The sequence below is a fragment of the Clavelina lepadiformis genome, chromosome 9, assembly GCF_947623445.1.
Source record: "Clavelina lepadiformis chromosome 9, kaClaLepa1.1, whole genome shotgun sequence".
NCBI lineage: Eukaryota > Metazoa > Chordata > Ascidiacea > Aplousobranchia > Clavelinidae > Clavelina > Clavelina lepadiformis.
In genome coordinates, this window is record NC_135248.1 from 14,309,274 (window position 1) to 14,330,002 (window position 20,729).

The following is a 20,729-nucleotide window of genomic DNA, read 5'->3' on the forward strand; positions in this document are numbered from 1 at the left end:
GTTTTAAGCATGTAGTAATTCGCTTGGGTAATCTCTTTCTTAAACCGGTCGTGTCTTGATTGAGCTGGCCTATGGTGCCCGCATGGTTGTGCAATAGCTCTAGCAAAGACCTCTGGCGCATTTGTATCGATAACTGTTAACACCAAGTCTAGACCGTTTTAGAAAGACTTAACCGCAAAGAAACCCCGGAGCTTTTGCATAATTCGCTGAGCTTCAGCCACCGAAAGGCCGGGTAATGTATCTGGAAATTCCCGATGTAGCGCCCTTCAACGAATGGCTTTCAAATAATGGAGACTTTATGGAAGGGCAGATCGGGCATGATCCAGATGGTGCCAACCACTTCAATTCTTACCCAGAATAACCATTCGAAGATTGCAATTTAGACTGGTTGCATACATAGGCCTATTCATTGTGTGTAGGATGTTACAATCTAGATTGGTTTTGAAGATGTCCATTTTGTGTGTATAACTTTGTAGTACGATACCAACTTGTTTTAAACGTGTGTATTTTGTGTGTATGCTTGTAAAATTCTAGTACGTGTGCCCAATATAATGAAATAAATTTCAAAAGATGTATTTTGCATGAGTTTTTAGTGTCAGTCACTATTGTCATGAACAATTGCGGTACATCAGTGACTCCTAAGTTAAAAAAGTCACAAAAAGAAGTCAATCACAAACGATAACAATTTCTTACATTTCATCTCGTTTGCTGAATTGCTTTACAAGCAGCCGCGCTCGGATCAGCCTATTTTTAACCCTGTGTTCAGCTCGTTATAACACTCCTAGTTACCTTGACAACCGTCTCACAATTCTCTCCAATTGTCTATCTTCTTCCTGTCGATGCGCTTCGGTAACGGTCATCGTCTTTCTTGAACCGGTCGAGTATCGAGGGAATTTCGAGTGTGGATACGACCGAGTTTATCTGGTACCGAGTAAGGTGTTGCATTGTTGGCGGGGCAACTGTAAAACGATGCGTAGAATTTGATTAGTTCTTGTTCTATAAGACTTTGATCGGTTAAAATGTTTCCATCAGAGTTTATGAAATAAATTCTTTGATTTTACGTATAGGCCTACAATAGCTGTTAATTTAGTTTACATTTTTGAAAGGAGAATACAACAATTTTTTAACGACCTTATACCAGTCTACAATATAATAAGGTAAAAGCCAAAACGTTGTCACATGCAAACAAGGAAATACGAAGAACAAAAAAAAAAACGTAAAAAGATCTATGAGTCCTAAAATTGGGTTCGTGACAGAGGTTATTGCCCAATGAGCTCCCTATACGCTGGTAGTCTTAATTATAAAGGATTATTCAGCAATAAATCCTCTATTGACGTCATAGATGTTTAGCTTAAGTTAGCCAGAATAAATCAACCAAATATAACGAGTAACCAACATATGTACTGTAAAAGAACTTGAAATATGGCAACGGTCTTACCAATGACGTATCCCGACGATAGTAATAAAAAACTCTGAAATAAACTCGGTGACAGCCTGTAAGTTGTCAAATTTATAAATAAACGTAATTTCACTGAACACGGCTGAAAATTGTACGCACGTGCGTATGCGCTGCGGGCGCCCATGGCTTCGTTCAATGCAACTGAGAAGTAAGTCAAAACATGTCTGAGCTGCTTCCTTTAGGCAGGAGCGGACAAAGCAGATTGTTCTGTTATCAAGTAGCTGTTGCTTTCATCTAAATCAGGGGTCGGGAAACTTTTTAGCTAAGGGAATTTTAGGCTTAAAACTTATATTTTTGTCTATTTTTTCATGGGTAATTAAACGATGTAATTTTCTATTCAATGGGAACTAAACGCGTTTCTGAAATCATATTTACTTATTATTTGTGTTCTTACTGTTACAAGTTAATCGATATAATTTGTCACCCTAAAATTTAGCGCCCAAAGCAACAACCTAACACTGTAGTCAGTTTACGATCGAGACCGTAGTTAAATAAACCAGGACGGTTTATCGGTTAAATATGTTTGTTTGATCAACAAAATCTCTCAGGTCGCCAATTTACAAACCTTGCCAAAAGCGCCATAATGAGTGAGAGCAATAAACTCTTAGTCTGGTTCATCTGTGGCCGTCTCTGCCCATTGACAATGATGCTCTCTGCGCATTCTCCAGCGAATATTCTTCTATTGTGAAAGCCGACTTGGACGACGGCTCACAGAGTTTTCTCGACCGCTGTCAGAACCAAGAGCTACTCAAGTCTGAGAGCAAGAAAAACTCTTCTTGATTCATCATGAGGTCGCGTGTCTTTCTCGGCAGCATATTCGCAGACATCAATCGGCCAACACGTGGGGAATAGAATTGCATTGAATTTAAGAAACAAATAAACGACTGAATGGATTTACAGAAGGTGAACAGAATATAAAGCAAAGCAATCAACGTTAATTAACTATGGAATGTAAAAAATTAGGTAAAACAAAGAAATCAAAGGAAATAGTAACTAACATGACATGACGCCAACCGCCACAGATCAAACTGATCGCCAGTGATAGAAAAACAACATTAATTATCAAGAAAAACCAATGTACAAGTTTCTATGATAAGAAATCTCGAAATTATCACAAGAAAATAGCACAACCATATGCGGTGTTTACAAAATCAATTAACTCGTATGTGACAAACATATACAATTGTTACGTAACTATGCAAGCTAATACAAGTATAAATCACTTTTAAGCATCATTTTAACAGTTCTTTGCGTGGCGCATCAGGATATTGTCTACATTGTCTAAAAATCCCGAGTTCGATTCCCGACCAGGTCGCGATTGACAAAATGAAATCGCGTTCGGTCGCTCTTACTTTTGTGTAAATGAATCGATTTTAAGAACGGTATTTATCGAAGTAAAACCAATTTCTTGCTTGAAGATGGCTACGTCACGCGGAGACGTCACTTTACTTTCGCGAGCGGAGTTCGACCAATTTACCATCGCACCAACCAAGATCAACCAACAACTTCTATAAATTAAAAGTTTGAGATTAAATTCCTCTGCAAAGTTCAACTTCACACAAACATAACAAGACATAAATAATACCGAGTCATCCAATTGGTCAAGGACTCGTTGAATTTTAGCGATTTCTGATTGGTTCGCATTACGCTTCCCACCTGTTGCGTCATCATCACGGAAGCAATCCCACATATCCAGCAAATCCTCGATTTTGTTGAAGAAGGATTTTGAAGGAATCTTCGGGATTGTGTTGCCACTGATATCAAGCCATCTGATCTAGAGTTAAAATGTTTGTAAAATTAAACTACAACATGGTGTTATAACAAAGAATAATATCTTAATATTTAATTCATACAAGTTAATTGGTTAGTGTTAACTAATTAATAATTAACTAGCACGGAGGTAGCTTAGGCCTACAGTAGCCTACTGGACCAGCACAAATTTTTGGATTTTGAGAAAAATAGAAGGAATTTTAAGCGACCAACTTAAACCACAATCGAGTATTCGTTGCAGAAATAAAACTTGATATTAAAGTCGCAAAAATATTTTTACTTTTGTAAAAATTTGAAATTTGCTTCTGGCCAAATCTTGGTCAGATGCTGCTGATTTTAGCCTAAACTGAACCGATCATATTTTGCCGTTTTTTCAATAAAACGAACGAATTTTAAGCGGCCAGGTTTACTGCGCATTCCAGATCTATCAGCGATTTAAAAAGTAAAACTTGCGCGGGGAAATTACGCCCCGTTGAAATAAATTAAAACAAAATATTCCGACCAACAACAACGCACAGAATCTCAACAAACCATGTTTGCTTAAAGGCGGGAAAAACTATTATGACGTCACATGCAAAACCAAGGCGCATTGTTACGACACATCGAGTTCGTAAACAAAGTTGAAGACGAACGAAAAAGTAGAAAGTAAAATAAATAAACAAACCTTTCCTGGCATTGCTTGAATTGCCTCAAATAATCGGCCGACATCTTCTGGTTTAGAAAAGCAGTAGATCAGAAGAAGCAACTTGATGCGTTTCTTAACTTTAGTGAGAATAAACAGGAGCAAGTCAATTTGTGATTCTGTCAACTTGATATCGGATAAATTCAGCTCTTCTGGGAAGAGTTCCGCTGCATTCGTGGTGAGCTGCTCGTCATTGATTTGAAAAATTTGTTCATAAAGACGCAGCAAATCCAGTGGCCCATATCCTAAACAAACATAACTTTCGTTTTCACTTGTTTTACATTTAAATAACTGTAGGCCTATCTGTGACTTGAACCTGGTGTAGGCTAGGCTACAAGTTGGTTACAAGCAAATGTAAAAAACACACATTTTAAGCCTTACTGTGGCGCCAAACACACAAAATAAAACCAGTATAAGGTTAAAATATTGGCTTAAAAATCACACAGCCTTGTCATCATATATTTGCAAATATAAATTACCGAGTTTATACACTGCTAAAATACATTTATACACAGCTCTTGCCAAATACATTACCTTTACCTCTAGATACATTCCATCCATGTTGAAACTTTTCTATTTTTCGAGTTATTTTTCTGCGCTCTTCATTTTCTGCAAAATAATGAAACATTTTAGATTCACAGCATTGCATGTTATAGAACATGAAGATATGGAAACTAAATACAAGGATATTAACTACACTTATTCCTAAACATATTTCTTAACACATTTTGGTAAAACATTACCTATATGCAATAGAAAAAAATCAGGTACAGGTGCAGTTTCTTTAAAATAAAATCCCACTAGAAATTGGTGGTAAAACAAGTAGGCAAGGCCGTAACCAGGTCATTTTTTTAAGACTCGAGTCAAGTTAAGTCATTTGGGAAGTTGACGTAAGTCCAGTCGAGTCAAATTGGATCAATTCAAATTAGACTAATTGGATCAAGTCAAGTTAAAATATTATGCATGTCAAATGAAGTCATGTCATTGGCTATACCTTTAACCGATGATTCACAACCAAATCAAATGTCTGTAATTCAGTTGGTTAATAAATTAACAACAAGGATTTAATGACTTGTGCCAACTTACTTTCCAAGACTCGAGTCAAGTGAAGTCATTTCAAGTATTAACTCAGGTCAAGTCAAGTCAAGTAATTTAAAAACATGACTCGAGTCATTACAACACTGCAAGTAAGGCTAATGTCTGTAGATCTGGTGCCTTACAGCCGGTTGAATTACCTAAGTCTACACCTCTTTAAACCAGAAACACTGAGTAATTTGTTTTTCACAAGACTTGGACTGGTCAAACGAAAGAAAAGTATGATTCTTACCTTATCCGTGGACAACCATTACCTGGGGATGCTGACTGGCGTTAGACGTAGACGGAAAATCTAATAAAACGCTTTCAGTTTCCGTGTTATTATTGATTTGTGGTACTATGTGTTGATTTAAGATTAAGGGGATTACAGACATTAATTAGTAACTTGCTATTTCTAGCCTATTCCATTAAAGTTTTCTGAAATCTTTTAAAAAAATAGCCTTTGTAGGCCTAGCCTAGCCCAGTACAGCTAGATTAGACTATAGGCCAGTAGCCTACTTGCTGTTACCGGTACACAAGGTTATGCGTACACGGTACCGGTATATCATTTCGATTGTTTACATTGAAATAGTTTTTATTTTGTTGAACAACACCTAATTTACAAACTTTGCTTTACACTTACCCAGGATATCAGAAATAATCTAAAGAATTGAAACGGTTGCTGCAACATTTTTCATTTAAAAGTGACAATTTCACGGCGTCAGTTTACTGAAGTTGCTGAACCATAATACGGTGACCAGCAGATGTTCGCTGATGATTTTATGACTCTCGTATGTGGTGGCGAGGTGGTCGGCGATTGAATTATTCTCACTCGGCGATTGGGTCCTTATAATGGATGTCTCTGTTTGACTTACTTGTTGTGTACAAATTAATTTTTGAGGTGATTTAGTCATGAGAGGTGAGAATTTGGGTCGTAGTATACACAGTAGTTTTAAATTAATTTAGAGTTCAGAAAATAAAATATCATTTTAAGTTGAAATTTAGCATTTATTTCAATTCGCCGCTAAGCTCAGTAATTTAATCATGAGAAGTAAGGGTTTGAATCAGAGGGTATTAGTTTTAGGTTAATTTACATTCCACACTTTGGCAAAATTGACATGTCTTTAAAGTTGAAAATTAGCATTCGCAATTAGCTGTTTACACCAATAGTATTTTCCTACTTCGAAAAACGACGGATTAAATTGTTAAGTGGCTAAGCTGAAGACTTGCCAATGTTGTTATAGTTTGTTCGAGTTTGAGACCTCTGGTATAGACAATGAGTTTGTAGGTAGTGAATACATCATAGTAAAATCAGATGGTAAATATACAGAAACCACAACCTGCACCATATTACACGTGAACCCTCAAATCACGTAAATATTAGTTAAAGTTAGCGGAGAAGCTTGCAACCCCAGAATGGCCTTACCGCACACCAGGAGGGTACACTCCGAACTGAGAACCCCTGCTCTAGTACAACTAACTTACACAGGTTAGTTAGGAGATGGCTCAGAAGCCCTCTTGTTGTTACTGGTATGAAAAATCATACGTGCGTGGTAACGACATACTTTTCAACTCATTGTAGAAATATTTGTAACATAAAATAGAAACGTTGTTCAAATTGCTTACCTAAAGAACCTTGTTTTGTTGATCCAGTATGTGGTGAATTTCTGAAAAGAAACAAACCTTAAAGGTTGAGGGAAATTATAATTAGTAATCAGCAACATGGCATAAACTGTCTATGATAAAGTACAAGCTATCAAACAGCAATAATGCAAAGCAGACTTCATTGGATAGTATGGTCCCTCAATTTCCTCGTCACTTAGATACCACCACAGATAAGCAAGTAGACCAGGGTAAGGTCCTGTAAGTGTGAGTAAAAATTTATCATAATCTCTCTTTCCGTTGTTTAAAAATCCCAGCAGCTCCATAGACTCGTCTGATTTCTCATCACCATGTTCATCCTAGAAACAATATCAAGTTTAAAACAACATTTAGTTAATGTTTCAAAATTAACTTTATTAAGTAAAAAATTGACAAAGCTAGGTTTGAAATGGTGTCTTTGTTTCAATAAGTATTGCACTAGATAAAAATTTAATCGCTAATTCATAATAAACCTTGATATGATGCGTATTTAAGAATTAAGATGCGCATTTACACATGCTTATTTAGCCAGCCGCCTGATTTTATCTTTTGTTACCATATTTCGTATCACTTTTTGAAGAAGTTGATGGACGTTTCTACATTCCTTAATAGGAAACTTTCTCTCATTTCTTAAGGAGGATGGCACATTATTGATACATATGTTGAATTCATTTTCAAAGTATTTAAGAGCTTGTTGATATTTTTCAACATTTTTTGGGGATTGGCTGTAAAACCACCTATTGGCTTCCTGTTGATGCAAATATTCAATTTTCATTAAAAATATAGAAAAGACGCAAAGCTGAATTATACTGTAATCATCAAATATTATCTGTCATATTTTTGATCCGAACCAACCTTATAGAAGTCAATTTTCTTCTTTGACGTCCAGAAAAGTGGATGAAACTTCACAAGTTGAATTGCTGGTCGCTTTTCTGGGTCAAAATCAACCTCCTTTTTTTCTTGGTCAAAGCCAAACATCTTCTTTATCAAATCCTTAGCAAGTTCCTTTTGCTCTTGCGATAAATTGTCCACTAGAAATGTTGTTCAAACAGGAAAAAGGTACGTTTTGTAGACAAAATATGGTTTAGTTATTCTACGTGAAATTTTACAAGAACCAAACATAATAAGATAAAATGTAAACAAAAACAACTGGCAAAGGTTGCAGAAAACTTACAGCGATGCTTGATAGCATCAAAGAAGATCACTATAATAGAGAGGCGCGTATGTGTCACCTTAAAACACACATGCCCGAGGGTATGAGCACAACAAATATCCTACTACCTCAATTTAGGTAGTTTATTTAGGTATTTAACAACAAGCATTCTACTATCTGAATTTAGATTATTATTTTTTTAGATCAAAAAACGAACAAAAAGCGCTGGAATTGGCACTACGTGGCACTATGTGTTAATTAAAATGAAGTTATAAAAACATACTTCTCAAAATCTTGAAGTAATCTTTCTTGAAAAATGTAATTCGGTACAGGGATTCGGTACTTTTACAAAAAGTAGTGACGGTACTGGAATCAGTATTGAAAAAAGAACCGCGGTACCGTAATTCGGTACCATAGTACCGTGGTACTGCCTACCTCTGATGTCCGAGTGCACAAATGTCATTATTAAGCAAAACAAATTGTATCAACTTTTAGACAACAAGGCACCTGAGTCAAGAAGATCCAAATCAGGAGAAGCTTTTTGTTGAATGTTGTGGGGTGCTTCGTGAGAAGTTTTGTCACCAAATGGATGACGCCCATTTGTGAGGACATAATACAAGGTAATGCCAAGTGAAAATATATCGCCAGACTTTCTCTGTAAAATTGTGTAATTTAAAGATTAAATATAAAGACACCTTAAAAAAGTATTGATGATTTGAGTAAGATTGCAGAGGTCGGCCGGACATGATGGAAGTGGTTTAATTCATGATGATTGAGGCATACAATGTTTGATTTTCCTCAAAATGTGCCAAGACACCGTTTAATATTAAATAAAAACTGTTTCCCAGAGTTAGAAAAAATTCTACCTGCCAATTTTAAATTCGATAAAGTTTGTGAGATAAAAAATAAAACTAAAATGTTAAGAATTTGGAGATTTATTATTCTGGAGTGTGCATCACTACAGCTAGTGTACCCATGATGTTTCACAACTTCCGTCTTCTCTCCGATGATACTCAGGAGCCATGAATGCCTCAGTGCCGGTCGAAGTGGTGGGTGCGCTCGATACATCAGTTGACAATATTTTGCTTAAACCAAAATCAGTCACTTTTATTGTTGCATTTTTATCACTCGAACGAATCAAGAAATTGCTTGGCTTCACGTCTCTATGAACTAAACAAAGAAAAGTTTATTTATGTTTATTTATACACATAACAAATAGCAACTATTTTAAAAGCATATTTTAACAGCGAAGGAGGCAGGGTTCAACTGATTTGAAAGAGATGAAAGAATTATAATCTTGACCAAATTATTGTTTGTTTGCACTGCACGCAGGCAAAATTTAGTAATGTGTGCTCAGAAACCGTACAATGGATTGATTACAAAAGGTTTTTGCACACCTAATTAATTATATCTGCCAAATTGCAATCTTCACTGAGCATATCACAGTTGACTGTCATATTTTCGTAAAAGTTTTAGGTCCTAAAATGTTTTTTAAGAATAGTTTATCCGATGGATTCAGAAAATAATTAAATGTGTTCTTTGATATCAAACAAATTAGTTTTTGAGCTAGCAATGAACACTCTATGAGCAAGTTATAAAAAGTACTTACTAATATTTTGTCCATGTAAATAGAAAATTCCCTCAATTATATGTTTGCACATTTCTAAAGCAGTTAAATTGCAAGCATTAAGTTCACCCTTCTTTGTCCACTGCAAAAAATACGTAATAAACTATTTTATTTTTCTGTATCAACTCTTGTTCCATTGTAATTTTTAGAAATTTGTTCGAAACTTTGCAGGACTAAATTTGGTGTATTTATTTAAACAAATAATGGAATTAATAATATTTAGGAATATTTGGAATTTTTGGAGCAAATGTGCTTAATTCACGACGCTGTCACTAACCACTAACCCACTAATTTCTCCAATGTAATTTAGAATTGTATGAAAGTATAGTCATGGGCAGCATTCGCTGAAAAAAGTATATACTTGATTCGTTTAGTGGTTTAGTAGCTTGATTATTGGCATGCTTCCTGTTGTAACGTCGTGTCAAAATAAAATCTTTGTAATCTGTTTAATCATCATTTTTGAAAGAAAATATGTTTGTATTTGGGTAGCCCATAATTCTCCCAACGCACAATGTAAGACGACGGTCCGGTATCGACACAGTGTTGACTGCAGTATTTTAGGATTTAGGAAAACTTAGTATCTAAATCGAATCTCTTTATTTAATGGCAGCATGTGGTTGCTTTTAACACGTTTTATCGCTATCGGTGATATGTAGCTAGGGCGGGCATTTGGCCAATACAAGCGATGCGACTGCATTAGGCCGAGCGCTGCTTAGCACTGAAACAAGAATAACAATTTAGCTTTAATTTTGTACAAACCACAGTATTATTTCACGATCTGTTCTCAAAAGAAAATCGGCAAGGGGCTTCGCAATAGCAAAGGCCGGCTCTATATGTACATAGGTCAACCCTAGTCCAATGCACAGGCTGATTGCCCCCTAAAATCTACTATGTGACACAATAAAATCAGCATACCTCCTCAAGATCACCATCACACATTTCCATATACAGTGAAATCGCTTCTTCCTAAAAGAATGTGTATGTGAAACTTATGTATTGTAGGCAGCATCTTTTTACCAAAATGAACTGAAACAAGCCACACTATTTAACCCTAATGCAAAGTATTTTCATGATCATATAAACTCTTAAATACATCTTCAATGGTATCAAGATAAAGGACCACATTTGGGTGATGAAAGCTGTTGTCACATATTTTCTTGAAAGTTTGTGCTTCGCTTTCTGGATATTTGACATGGTCCTTTGAAACCCGCTTCTCAATGATCACCGTTCCATCATTTTTCCGGCATCTACAATCAAAAGTATGTTTAAATTATTTGCTGGATGAACATGTACTTGCTTTTGGGGATTGTAGCAACACTTGAGATAAGTTTTCACCAACTCTGGTGGATGTTACAAAAACGTTTTCTAATGTTTGCCTTTCTGTAAGTTATTACGATTGTTTGCCCGTTTTATGCAGACCTTATTTAAAAAGCAAATAAAATGACTGATGGTAAACCGCACAGAAGCGCAACAAACGCTGAGGACATATCTTTTTCTAGAAGACAAAAAATAAAATGCTACAGGTGCGGATGGAAAGGTCACATAGGATGAGACCCAAAATGGCCAGCCAAACGAAGAGGGTGCTGCAAATGTGGGAACATGGGTAACTTTGCTGTTTGCTGCAAAATGGACCAGAATCTAAGACAAAAAGCTGCTGGAAGCCTACGTCAAATCCAAGATTCAGGTGCTGAAGGACCAGAATATCTGTCAAAAATAGAAATGAATGACCTTGGTAGCTATCAAGGTGAAAGTTGAACTGATTGTTGATTCAGGAGCATCCTGCAATGTTATAAATTATATGCTGTGGGAACATTTGAAACTAAGATCTGCAAAATGTAAGTGTTTTTAACGATAGAAATATTTACAGTTATGGCAGTGATACCTCCTAGAAGGTGATTGGTGCATTTCAAGCTTGTGTGAACGTTCCTGGGAAAACTCCACCTGCTATTGACTTCGTAGTTATTGAAGGAGACGGAGAAGCATTTCTTGGAAAGCGTACTGCAACAGATCTCGGCATTCTCTCAATTAAAGCACTGAGCAGTTATTACAAAAGTACGATTCCTGTTTTGAAGGGATTGTAAAGGTGAAAGATTTCCAGTTAAAGAATCTCGTTGACGAAAATGTCACTGCTGTCTGTCAACATCTATATTGTATCCCTTACCAGTTACCACATTTGTGACCGTTTAACCAAGAAGCTGAAGGAACTGGAATCCTTTGATATCATTGAAAAGGTTAGTGGATATACACCTTGGGCTTCACCGGTAATTGTCATGTCAAAATCAAATTATGACATTCGCCTGTGTGTGGTAGTGTGGCAAGCTAATAAAAAGCTATAAAGACATCCAATACCAATCATTGATGAAGTATTACAAGACATAAACCAATGTGAAATGTTTAGTAAACTGGATATCAAATCGAATGATCATTAAAAATCGCTTATCATCAAATCGAATTAGACCCTCAGTCTAGAGAAATAACAACATTTGTCACTCATGAAGAGTGAGTAATGTTTGTCACTTAATTCATTGTAAAAGTCTCATGTTTGGTGTGAGTTGTGCACCCGAAGTGTATCAACGTGTGATGCAACAGACTATACAATTTGCTGGTGACCATGATGCAGAAGTCGAGGAAAAGGGGAAGGACCATGCAGATTTAAGACAGTCTGTTGTGCTTAGTGCCCTTAGATCTGGACCTGGGTTAGACCTTAAATTATTATCTACTACATTCCATAAAGAACCTTTTGTTGTGGTAGAAAAACATGGAAACACTGTTGTAGTTGATAATGTTGGTGTGCAGGATAAATGTAATGATAATTTTGTAAAATGTTTTTATTGAATATGACTTGGGAAGAAAAACTCTGTCGATCCTGTTTTAAGCGCAGTGAACTGTGTTCTTTGATGCTAGCTAAATTCAGTTTATAGGGAATTATACATTTGACATGGGAGGAAATATAGCATCTGTATAATATTTGTGTTGGCGCCACCATGTGTTTGTTTGTACCTTATATGCGGTCATGTTGTTAGTTGACATTGTCAAATAAACTTATTTCTGTTGGATCGTATAAGCCTTGGATGACATATGGTGTACTAATAAAAAAAGGCAATCAGGCATTCATTCTTTTAAACCTATTTCTATTTGCTGACGGTTCTTAACCGGAAAAATGAATGAAAAAATTCTTTCAAATAAAGTTTGGTTGTAGCCTACCATTTTATTTGTTTTCTGCAGTATAGCAATTGCCCAATCGCTGTATACTCCCAAACAGGTGTGGCCAACTCATGCCTAAACTGATGCTACGAGAGTTGCTATTTTATATTACTGCAATATATAGACTTTACCTTTGTGGTACATTTCAAAACTGTAGCAGCAAACACATAGTCACAATGGAATGAAAATATGGCCAAACAAGTAGTTTATATAACAGTGCTCTTCAACCTTTTTGTCAACGCGGAACCCCTCTTGTACTTTCGCGTTTGTCACGGATCCCCACTAACAAAAGCTTAGAAATTACGAATTGCTTGGTCAGAAAATAAAATATTTCGTTATTACACTGTTACACTTCAAAAAATAATTACACATTTCAAAACATAAACAGTTATTACAAAAGTTATAAAGTCAGACATTTAATGACTCTGTTATTGTTGCTTTTCTTTTACAATCTTCTTAAATCGAGGCTCAACGTTGCTTAATGCAATTCTCATACACATATCGACAACCTTCAAGCAACTTCTGTTTTTGTTGTGTTTATGATTGTGATGCAACAATAACGTTCTTGTTAACAGCAAGTAACGCAACAATTATATTAATGTTTTATTCGGTTGTTGACTGCACTCAACTTCTTGTTTAACAAACTGGCCTACTTGGAGTATGAATGCGGTGCAGTGATCTAAAAAAAATCGGAATGACGCATCAAAATGCTGAAGCAAGAAATCAATTTCCCTAAATAAACGAGGAACCCTCGCGGAACCCTTAAAACTCACGGAACCCCACTACATGTTGCGCGGAACCCTAGGGTTCCGCGGAACCCCTGTTGAAGAGCACTGTCATATAAACTAGGTAAATCATATTAGGTACTACGACACTTCTGTCGTTCGATTAAGTGTCGTTCGATAAAGTGTCGTTCGATAAACTGTCTTTCGATTAAGTGTCGCCTCACGATCATATTATTACATAAAACATACTATTTGATTTCAGCCTCTAAGAAATCAAAGGCGTCACAACTATGTAATAAATGTGTGATTATAATTTGTTGCATAAGATCAAATACTGTGCTGATGCACCTGCGAAACTTATCGCGGTGTTTGTGCGTTTCGCCGGTAAGTTTTTAAACTTTCTTAAAAGACTCGGTTTGTTACTTGTCAGTCACTTAATACGCCTACTACTGAAATACCGACTGACTCTACCAAAGGAACCCCTTCCTCAATTTTAGCCACACCCAGTCTTAATCCTGGTTTTTAAACAAAGTATATTTTTAAATAGACTCTGACTGCACCTTATTAGCCAAACTATACCACAAAAAGTAAACAAAAAGAAAAAAAAGAAGATATAAAGATGGATAGATAAGTTAACAAAACATCTACTATGATAAAAATGTCAACAAAAAGATAAGAAGCCTAATAGTAAACTTAAATTTTCTTTGTTTGCTTTGAAACAACACAAACTTGCTAGCATTAAACGACCTAGATAGAAAGTATAACTTACTTATAAATCTTTGAAACCAAGGTACGTTTCCATGGTGAACTTGTTTCTCGTGGATATTTTTTTTTACGTGAAAATATCCTGCTGAACATTTTTTCAAACTGGCAAGATTTTGTGGAACAAAATAAGTTCTTTGGCCAATATAATGGCCAAAATACAATATAATGTCAATGTACTTACATTTTTTTGGTTAAAACATATCCAATGATGTTAAGTCATAAATGTTTAAATACAATTAATCTTTCCCTTACTCTAAATAAACTTCTGTTTAGTTGAAGCATTAACAGTTACTTGAAGTTAACAGCATCAACCACAAATTTTATCTTCTTTTGTTTATTGAGCAAACATGTAGCTATTAATTAACGAAAAGCATAATTCAACTCCTGAGTCCAGTTAACATACAAAGGTTTAAACCCTATGTCCGTAAGTATCAACCTCAGCAAGTAAGCGCTCGTGAAATCTTCACTTAAATTGACTATCGCCCAGAATGGTAAGAAAATAAGACCAACAGACACACCTAACACATAGGCTTGCCATACAAGATAATGAAGTTCTGCCCGCACTAAAGCAGCAACTATTTCAACTGTTAATTATTTCATAGATCTCTCAATACCAACCTATCTCATACATTATAATTCAATCTGACATCGCTGCTGTGAACATTAGCATTGACTAATGGTGCAACGTCTTGTGACATGACTTCACGGCGTCAACATTTTGCACAAGTCAAACAGCAAATGTTATAAATGAACAATGCAACCATGGGCCAATATTACCTTGAAGTCATAAAACATTAGTTCTAAATGACAAACAGTGGAAATAACGGCAGACCATTGCCATAGTGCTTCATATCAAGTTTCACTTCACTGCATGTTTTGAACGGTTTTAGGCTGCATTGACTGCTGAAGGTTTGCTGATTCATGCTGTGTAAAGTTGCATTGCATCAAATATTTGCAACATTTCTAACCCCATGGTTTTTCGAATGATGTTGCATTTCAAGATGGTCCATACGCCTTTCATGCCATAAAATTTTGACAAATCAAACAAGAGCAGTTTCAGGGATGAACAACCATAGACGTAGGATTTATCCTGACAAAGCAAAGAAACCAAATCAGATTCTTTTAAATCTAGGAAGGAAAGCTAGAAAGTTCGTTCACTCCACGGTTGATTCTGTTCTGGTTTGCATCATAATTGTGCTACGTACAACTTGTGGCAAAATATAAACAACAAAACATCAAACAGTAAGATGCGGCAGCAATTCTGGTCAAAAGTGTGGAATAAAACTTAGTTTACTCTTTAAGCAGTGATGTAAAATGATAAATTGAAGTTGTAAGTCAATGGACATAACGCCGTTGTTAACCTTTCTTCTTAATCCCGACATAAATCAGCCAAAAGTTATAATAGTGAAGCTTTTAGTTCTTTCATTTTCCTGCTTACTTTGAAACGCCCTAATTTAAAAATACTAAATTCTAAAATTCAATTATGAGATATTTTGCCTAATTTGTCTCCCAATTGTTGTAAGAAATATGGTTACAACTGCTTTGTTAATCATAAAATTTTTTGCCGAAACCCAGTATAAAAATTTATAAAAAGGCGGCAGCTATTGTCAAGTTTGGTCAAACATTTAAATAAGTATTAGGGTTTAAAAGGTTGGCACCTGTCATTGTAAGTCTCGTGAATGTAGCATTTTTTGAAAGATCGTTTTTTCCTCATAAGCTGACATTTGGTGGCAGCAACCACAATCTCTAAAATTTGGAGGTCAGGGTGCATTGTCTGTGATGCATATGCCGAAGGCACATAATGAGAAAACCAAAGACGCGCTATGACTCGAACTGCAGAGTATGGCAAGTTTTCAGCAAGATCTTGTATGCCAAGCAACCAAAAATGTTTAGTGTGCTCTTGAGTGCGCAACTTATGATTTAATTTAAATTTGAAATTTAGATTAAATGGAAAACTTTGGTTTAAAACTTAAGTTAGTAGCTTATGTTACAATAATTTCAAGGCTGGCCAAGTTCAATTTGATGACATGAATGACGACCTTGACAACATCTTGAATTACAATTTCTGAACTTCATGAATTGACACTGAGTCCACAAATCCAAGTCGTGTAGTAGTACCAGCAAACCAGACTGCAGAGTTTGGCATAGGTGCACTCAATACTGCTTTTCATGAGCTTCATTGCCTCACTTAACAGGCGTTATTTTGCAATTAATGATTTAGACAGAAATTATGTTCACTCAATTTTCATTTAATTTAAAGATTGAATAGGTCAAACTGTGCACATTACAACTAAGAGCGCACTTCCATGAAGCTTGAGCAGTTTTGCGCACTGCACTTGTCAATTTTGGTTGTTTGGTGAACACAAAATCTTGCTGAAAATGGACATACTTTGCAGTCCGGTCAGCAAGTCGGTAACTAATATATAGCCTAGAAGTTAGATTAACTAGAAACTGCAAGGAATAGCTTCGAACGTAAGCTACCACACTTTTTGGTTCAATAGGGTAATAATATAAATACAGGAAAAAAATGACCGAATGCGTTTCCACAAATTTGGTTTAGAATATCTCGGTATTTTACCTCTACCAACTGGATAAATACATTCTTGCTGCTAAAAGCTGGTCTGACATGACTAAATCTTTTCCAGTCATTTTGGTAATGATTATTCCCGTATTTAGACTCTAGCGTCATGGACTATGGTTAAGCGTCAGGGTTAATGCAAACCTAGCCCAACAGCTCAGCACTCGCCTAGGGAACCTAGACCAGACTGGGTTTCTCTTGATTTAATCCAGACCAAATTAAACGTGGCATTTGAACAGAATTGAGTTAACCTGCATAAGTTTGCTTCTGACTAACCACAATTTTTGACGATTAATGAATTGCATAAACAGTAGGCTTGCTTTAAACAAAAACAGGAATTTCGAGTATACTGGCAGGCTGGAAAGTTTGGTATCAGTCTGCACAGAACGTCACAGAAGTTAGTCAATAGTTGGTACTACACCGGTCGGCATTGCGCTTGCGAAACTCAAAATAGAAACCTCTCTAGGGGAATTACCAAAATTAAATATCCTGTTTGCTTAGCTCAGGGGTGACGAACCTATTCGATGACGCGGGCCACTTTGTCAGTTACGGCTGAGCAAGCGGGCCGCACAATTTTTTTAACATTTTGCATAATAATTAGCATTCAAGCACAACCGCTTCATTTGGCAGATTTTTAGCTGCTCCCGCGGCCGCAAAAAATACATCGATTGAGTGCGGCAATCTATTGAAGACATACTGCTGCGACTCAATTGTGCTATCAGCTTTTGATATCGCATTGCGCAAAGATTAGAAACAGGTGAAAGAAAGTTCAAGACTGCTGGTCTCACCGGACGCTTCGTTCAAGACTGCTGGTCTCCCGGACGCAAAATTTAACCCTAAATTCCGGACATGTCCGGAATTTTCCGGACGGTATGGCAACCCTATATGGAATATAGGAATATACTTATATACAATATAGGAATATACTTATAGGAATTTCCTATAAGTCCTATATGCCTTGCATGTATGGGCGTTTGTCAAATCGTTTGGTGGGCCGCACAAAATTGTTTGGCGGGCCGCAGGTTCGTCACCTCTGGCTTAGCTCCATCGTTCTGTGCCAGCGAACTAAACAAACAGATAAGTTGCAATAAACATAGAACAAGGAATGGAAATACTGACATCAAAAACCTTTTCAAGTATGTTAATTGTTCAAGTTGCAATGAGCACAAGTCATAGAAGTATTTTTCAACCTGAAAATGAAAAATTTAGAGAAGTTAATAAAACAAAATATATCGCGATACAAGCAGGTTTGCTTGATCACCTCGTTATCAGGATATCACAAAAATCTATTGACTCAAGTCTTTCTCATGTTGAAACCCAATATTTTAATGTGAAGGTCAATAAATCTCGTTTGAAGGGTTTGCCTTAGTTCTAAGTGAGGAAAACATCAAGCATTTTTTTCTGGAATATTTCTATGGTCACCTAGATTCGAACTCGGTAAGATGTATTTGTTGGAGGCAAATATGATCTATCTTTGATTGTAAACACAGCAATTGTCACTTGACAATAAAGTTGATGCTCACGAAGTACATGAGTTGTTGCTGCATATACTTCGAACTATCGAGTTGTTACTCAATCAAAACATTTAGAATGTTGAGCTTATATCTTTTATAAATGAGGATATCTATGTGCAAATGCATATCCATCTATCAGCTTTCCCCTTAAACTGCAAAACACATTTTGCAAATGTTTTACTACATTTCAAAAAGAATGAAAAAGGAAAAGCGAGTGATTTATGACGTAATACAGTACATCTTAACAAATGTAGGCACAAAATTTATTTTTCAAATACTGTAAAGCGCTTTAACATTATTACACCTTGACAGAAACCATGGATGCGGAATCAGCCAAATAAAACCCTTAAACCTCCCGTTAGAAGAAAAAAAGCACAATGTTTAAGTAGTTTCACATTAAAGCAACAAATAGATGCCTACTTCTTAAACAAAATCACAAGTTGAAAGCGGAATTTTTGTAAAATCTTTTCAATTGTTTTTTCAATCCCGGTAGAAATTCTTCTGCAAAATTTCAAGCTTCTTCGTCGGCAAAATATTGGTAGTCTTCGTAGTTGTTGACGTCATAAGATGAGGAAACTCTTCCTTCCAGCCTGGCCTGGTCGGCGTCCCCGTTCAAAATCGATTCCAGGTCGTATTCCGGGTCTTGTGGGTAATTGGCGAAGTTCGAGTCGGGAAAGTTGAAATATTCATCCGATGAAATCACAGAACGACCATTGGCTGAGGAACAACATGAAAAATATAATTAGAGCCAAATATTCTGACAATGTTTATTATAACGAACCGTTAACTTGTTGAATTAATTGTCGCTGACGATAATCAAGAATCTCAAACTTACCTTCTTGGTAATCGTACTCGCTGTAGTCCGAGTTGTAATCACCATCTTGAATATCTTTCTCTTCATCTTGCTGAAGCATGCTCTTCAAGTTCAACTTCTCCTCAAAGTTGGAAATGAGAGGTTGAGGATATTCCTCAACATCGGGAGGTTCCTGCGTAGTGCCGGTGCCGTTTTGTTTGTCCGGCTGAAATCTCTGGATGTAGGCGGGCACGAGAACTTGAAGCAAGAGCATGGTGCTGTTCAGGACCCGAACTCGGTCTCTATTCTCACCGACAGCGTCGTTCGTTTCTCTCGCGATCTACATAGAAATAAACAAAGGATTTAGTATATACAGGATGCTACTATCAATGTTAAGTTAATGCTTGAGGCAGCTGAGACAAATAGACATCAAAGCAAACTATGCAGTCAGTACAAGCAGAGTTTTAATCATATTTAATAGGTTTCTATCCATTTGTAATTATGTACGTTTGCTGATTAATACCTTCAGTCACTTTAATGAGACGCTTCAATCAGCTTTTGCTGGCAGTCAATAAGTTTATAAAATTTTATTCGTGGTTGTTCCAGCACTGACCTGTCGCAAGTAATCCAAAGCGGTGGAGAAATAATCAAAGTAATTGGTGGAGTTTGCTTCCATTATTTCAATTTCGTTGCTCATGCGCTCCATCTGGCGGCCAGACGTGTCAAAAGCCAACTGTTTTGTAAAAAAAAACGTTGTCCGTGTTTTGTCATTTTGTAAGCATGGGTGATAAATGTGCTGTTTAATGCACAACACAATCTTAACTGGAAATCCACTAAGAGTGCTGCTATACCAGTAACCTCAGCACTGAGAGTTTCATTAACATCAAAAACTGATTGTTCAATTGTGGCTATGGTGGAGGCAAAACTGGCAAAGACGTCCATTGGCTGAAAAGGAAAAATACTTTAATACTCCAAAAAAGCAATATTGCCTGTCGGTTCTTGGATATTCAATGACCCCCACGAACCGGTTGTCAACAAGCGTATATATATACCCATGTGTATATCGGCATCATGTCAATATGGCATGCTGCTAGTGAGAGAACCGGATGTTAAAGTATTTGAATCCCACACCCAAAAGAACTTACTCCAAACGCCAGGGATTGGTTCAGGATGCTGATCTGGTTCGTTTGTTCCCGGATCGTCTCGAATAAAGTGGAAGTGATGTTATAAGCGTTATCCTGATCATACTCGATAAATGTCATCCGGTTCACAATACTCGTGACGTTGTTCTCTGCAGTGACATCATAATACATGTTACAATCACAGTTGTGAAGTCACGCATGATTAGTCGGAACTTAGCTGTAAGCAACTTTGCAAAATGGTACTATGACACTTTATCGAAAGACACTTTATCGAACGACACTTTATCGAAAGACAGCTGATCGAAACGACAGCTGATCGAACGACTCTTTATCGAACGACAGTTAATCGAACCGATAGTTGATCGAACGACACTTTATCGAACCGAACAGCTGATCGAACGACACTTTATCGAACCGACAGTTGATCAAACCGACAGTTGATCGAACGACACTTTATCGAACCGACAGTTCAAGCAAGATTTTTACGTGTTTCTCAAACATTGAGACAATAAGCCATTGTGATGTGCGGTCTTTGTAATGGTGTACATTAATGAATTATGATGTATATACCGCTGGTGCTCTCCCTAAAGCAACATAATTAA

General features: G+C 36.5%; 2 protein-coding genes across 6 annotated transcripts in view; both read right to left on the minus strand.

Annotated features, from left to right (window-relative positions):
* The window catches only part of LOC143471280 (uncharacterized), a 123,684-nt gene that overhangs the window by 17,929 nt on the left and 85,026 nt on the right, over positions 1-20,729 (minus strand). The window contains exons 28-32 of one of the 3 annotated variants that reach the window (XM_076969705.1): positions 20,131-20,276; positions 19,806-19,930; positions 19,599-19,716; positions 19,028-19,325; positions 18,228-18,909 (exon numbers count right to left, since the gene is read on the minus strand). In XM_076969705.1, the coding sequence (XP_076825820.1) occupies positions 18,704-18,909; positions 19,028-19,325; positions 19,599-19,716; positions 19,806-19,930; positions 20,131-20,276 (893 nt within the window). In that variant the 3' untranslated portion in view covers positions 18,228-18,703. Of the gene's footprint in view, positions 1-18,227; positions 18,910-19,027; positions 19,326-19,598; positions 19,719-19,805; positions 19,931-20,130; positions 20,277-20,729 lie in introns of those variants that run through there. The other 2 variants (XR_013119525.1, XM_076969702.1) reach the window with 2 other exon arrangements.
* LOC143471286 (serine/threonine-protein kinase/endoribonuclease IRE1-like) lies at positions 2,036-14,357 on the minus strand. Of its 3 annotated transcripts, none has more exons than XM_076969720.1 (14): positions 14,105-14,357; positions 10,500-10,653; positions 10,322-10,372; positions 9,389-9,488; positions 8,753-8,949; positions 8,287-8,434; positions 7,482-7,657; positions 7,183-7,374; positions 6,768-6,946; positions 6,612-6,652; positions 4,452-4,520; positions 3,894-4,156; positions 3,045-3,233; positions 2,036-2,967 (listed from the first exon to the last, which is right to left on the minus strand). In XM_076969720.1, exons 1-14 carry the CDS (start codon positions 14,191-14,193, stop codon positions 2,905-2,907), a joined length of 1,911 nt encoding a protein of 636 aa, XP_076825835.1. In that variant the 5' UTR covers positions 14,194-14,357; the 3' UTR covers positions 2,036-2,904. The 3 variants fall into 3 exon arrangements, with proteins under 3 accessions (XP_076825835.1, XP_076825836.1, XP_076825834.1); XM_076969721.1 differs by having other exon boundaries at positions 3,116-3,233; positions 4,446-4,520; XM_076969719.1 differs by having other exon boundaries at positions 4,446-4,520.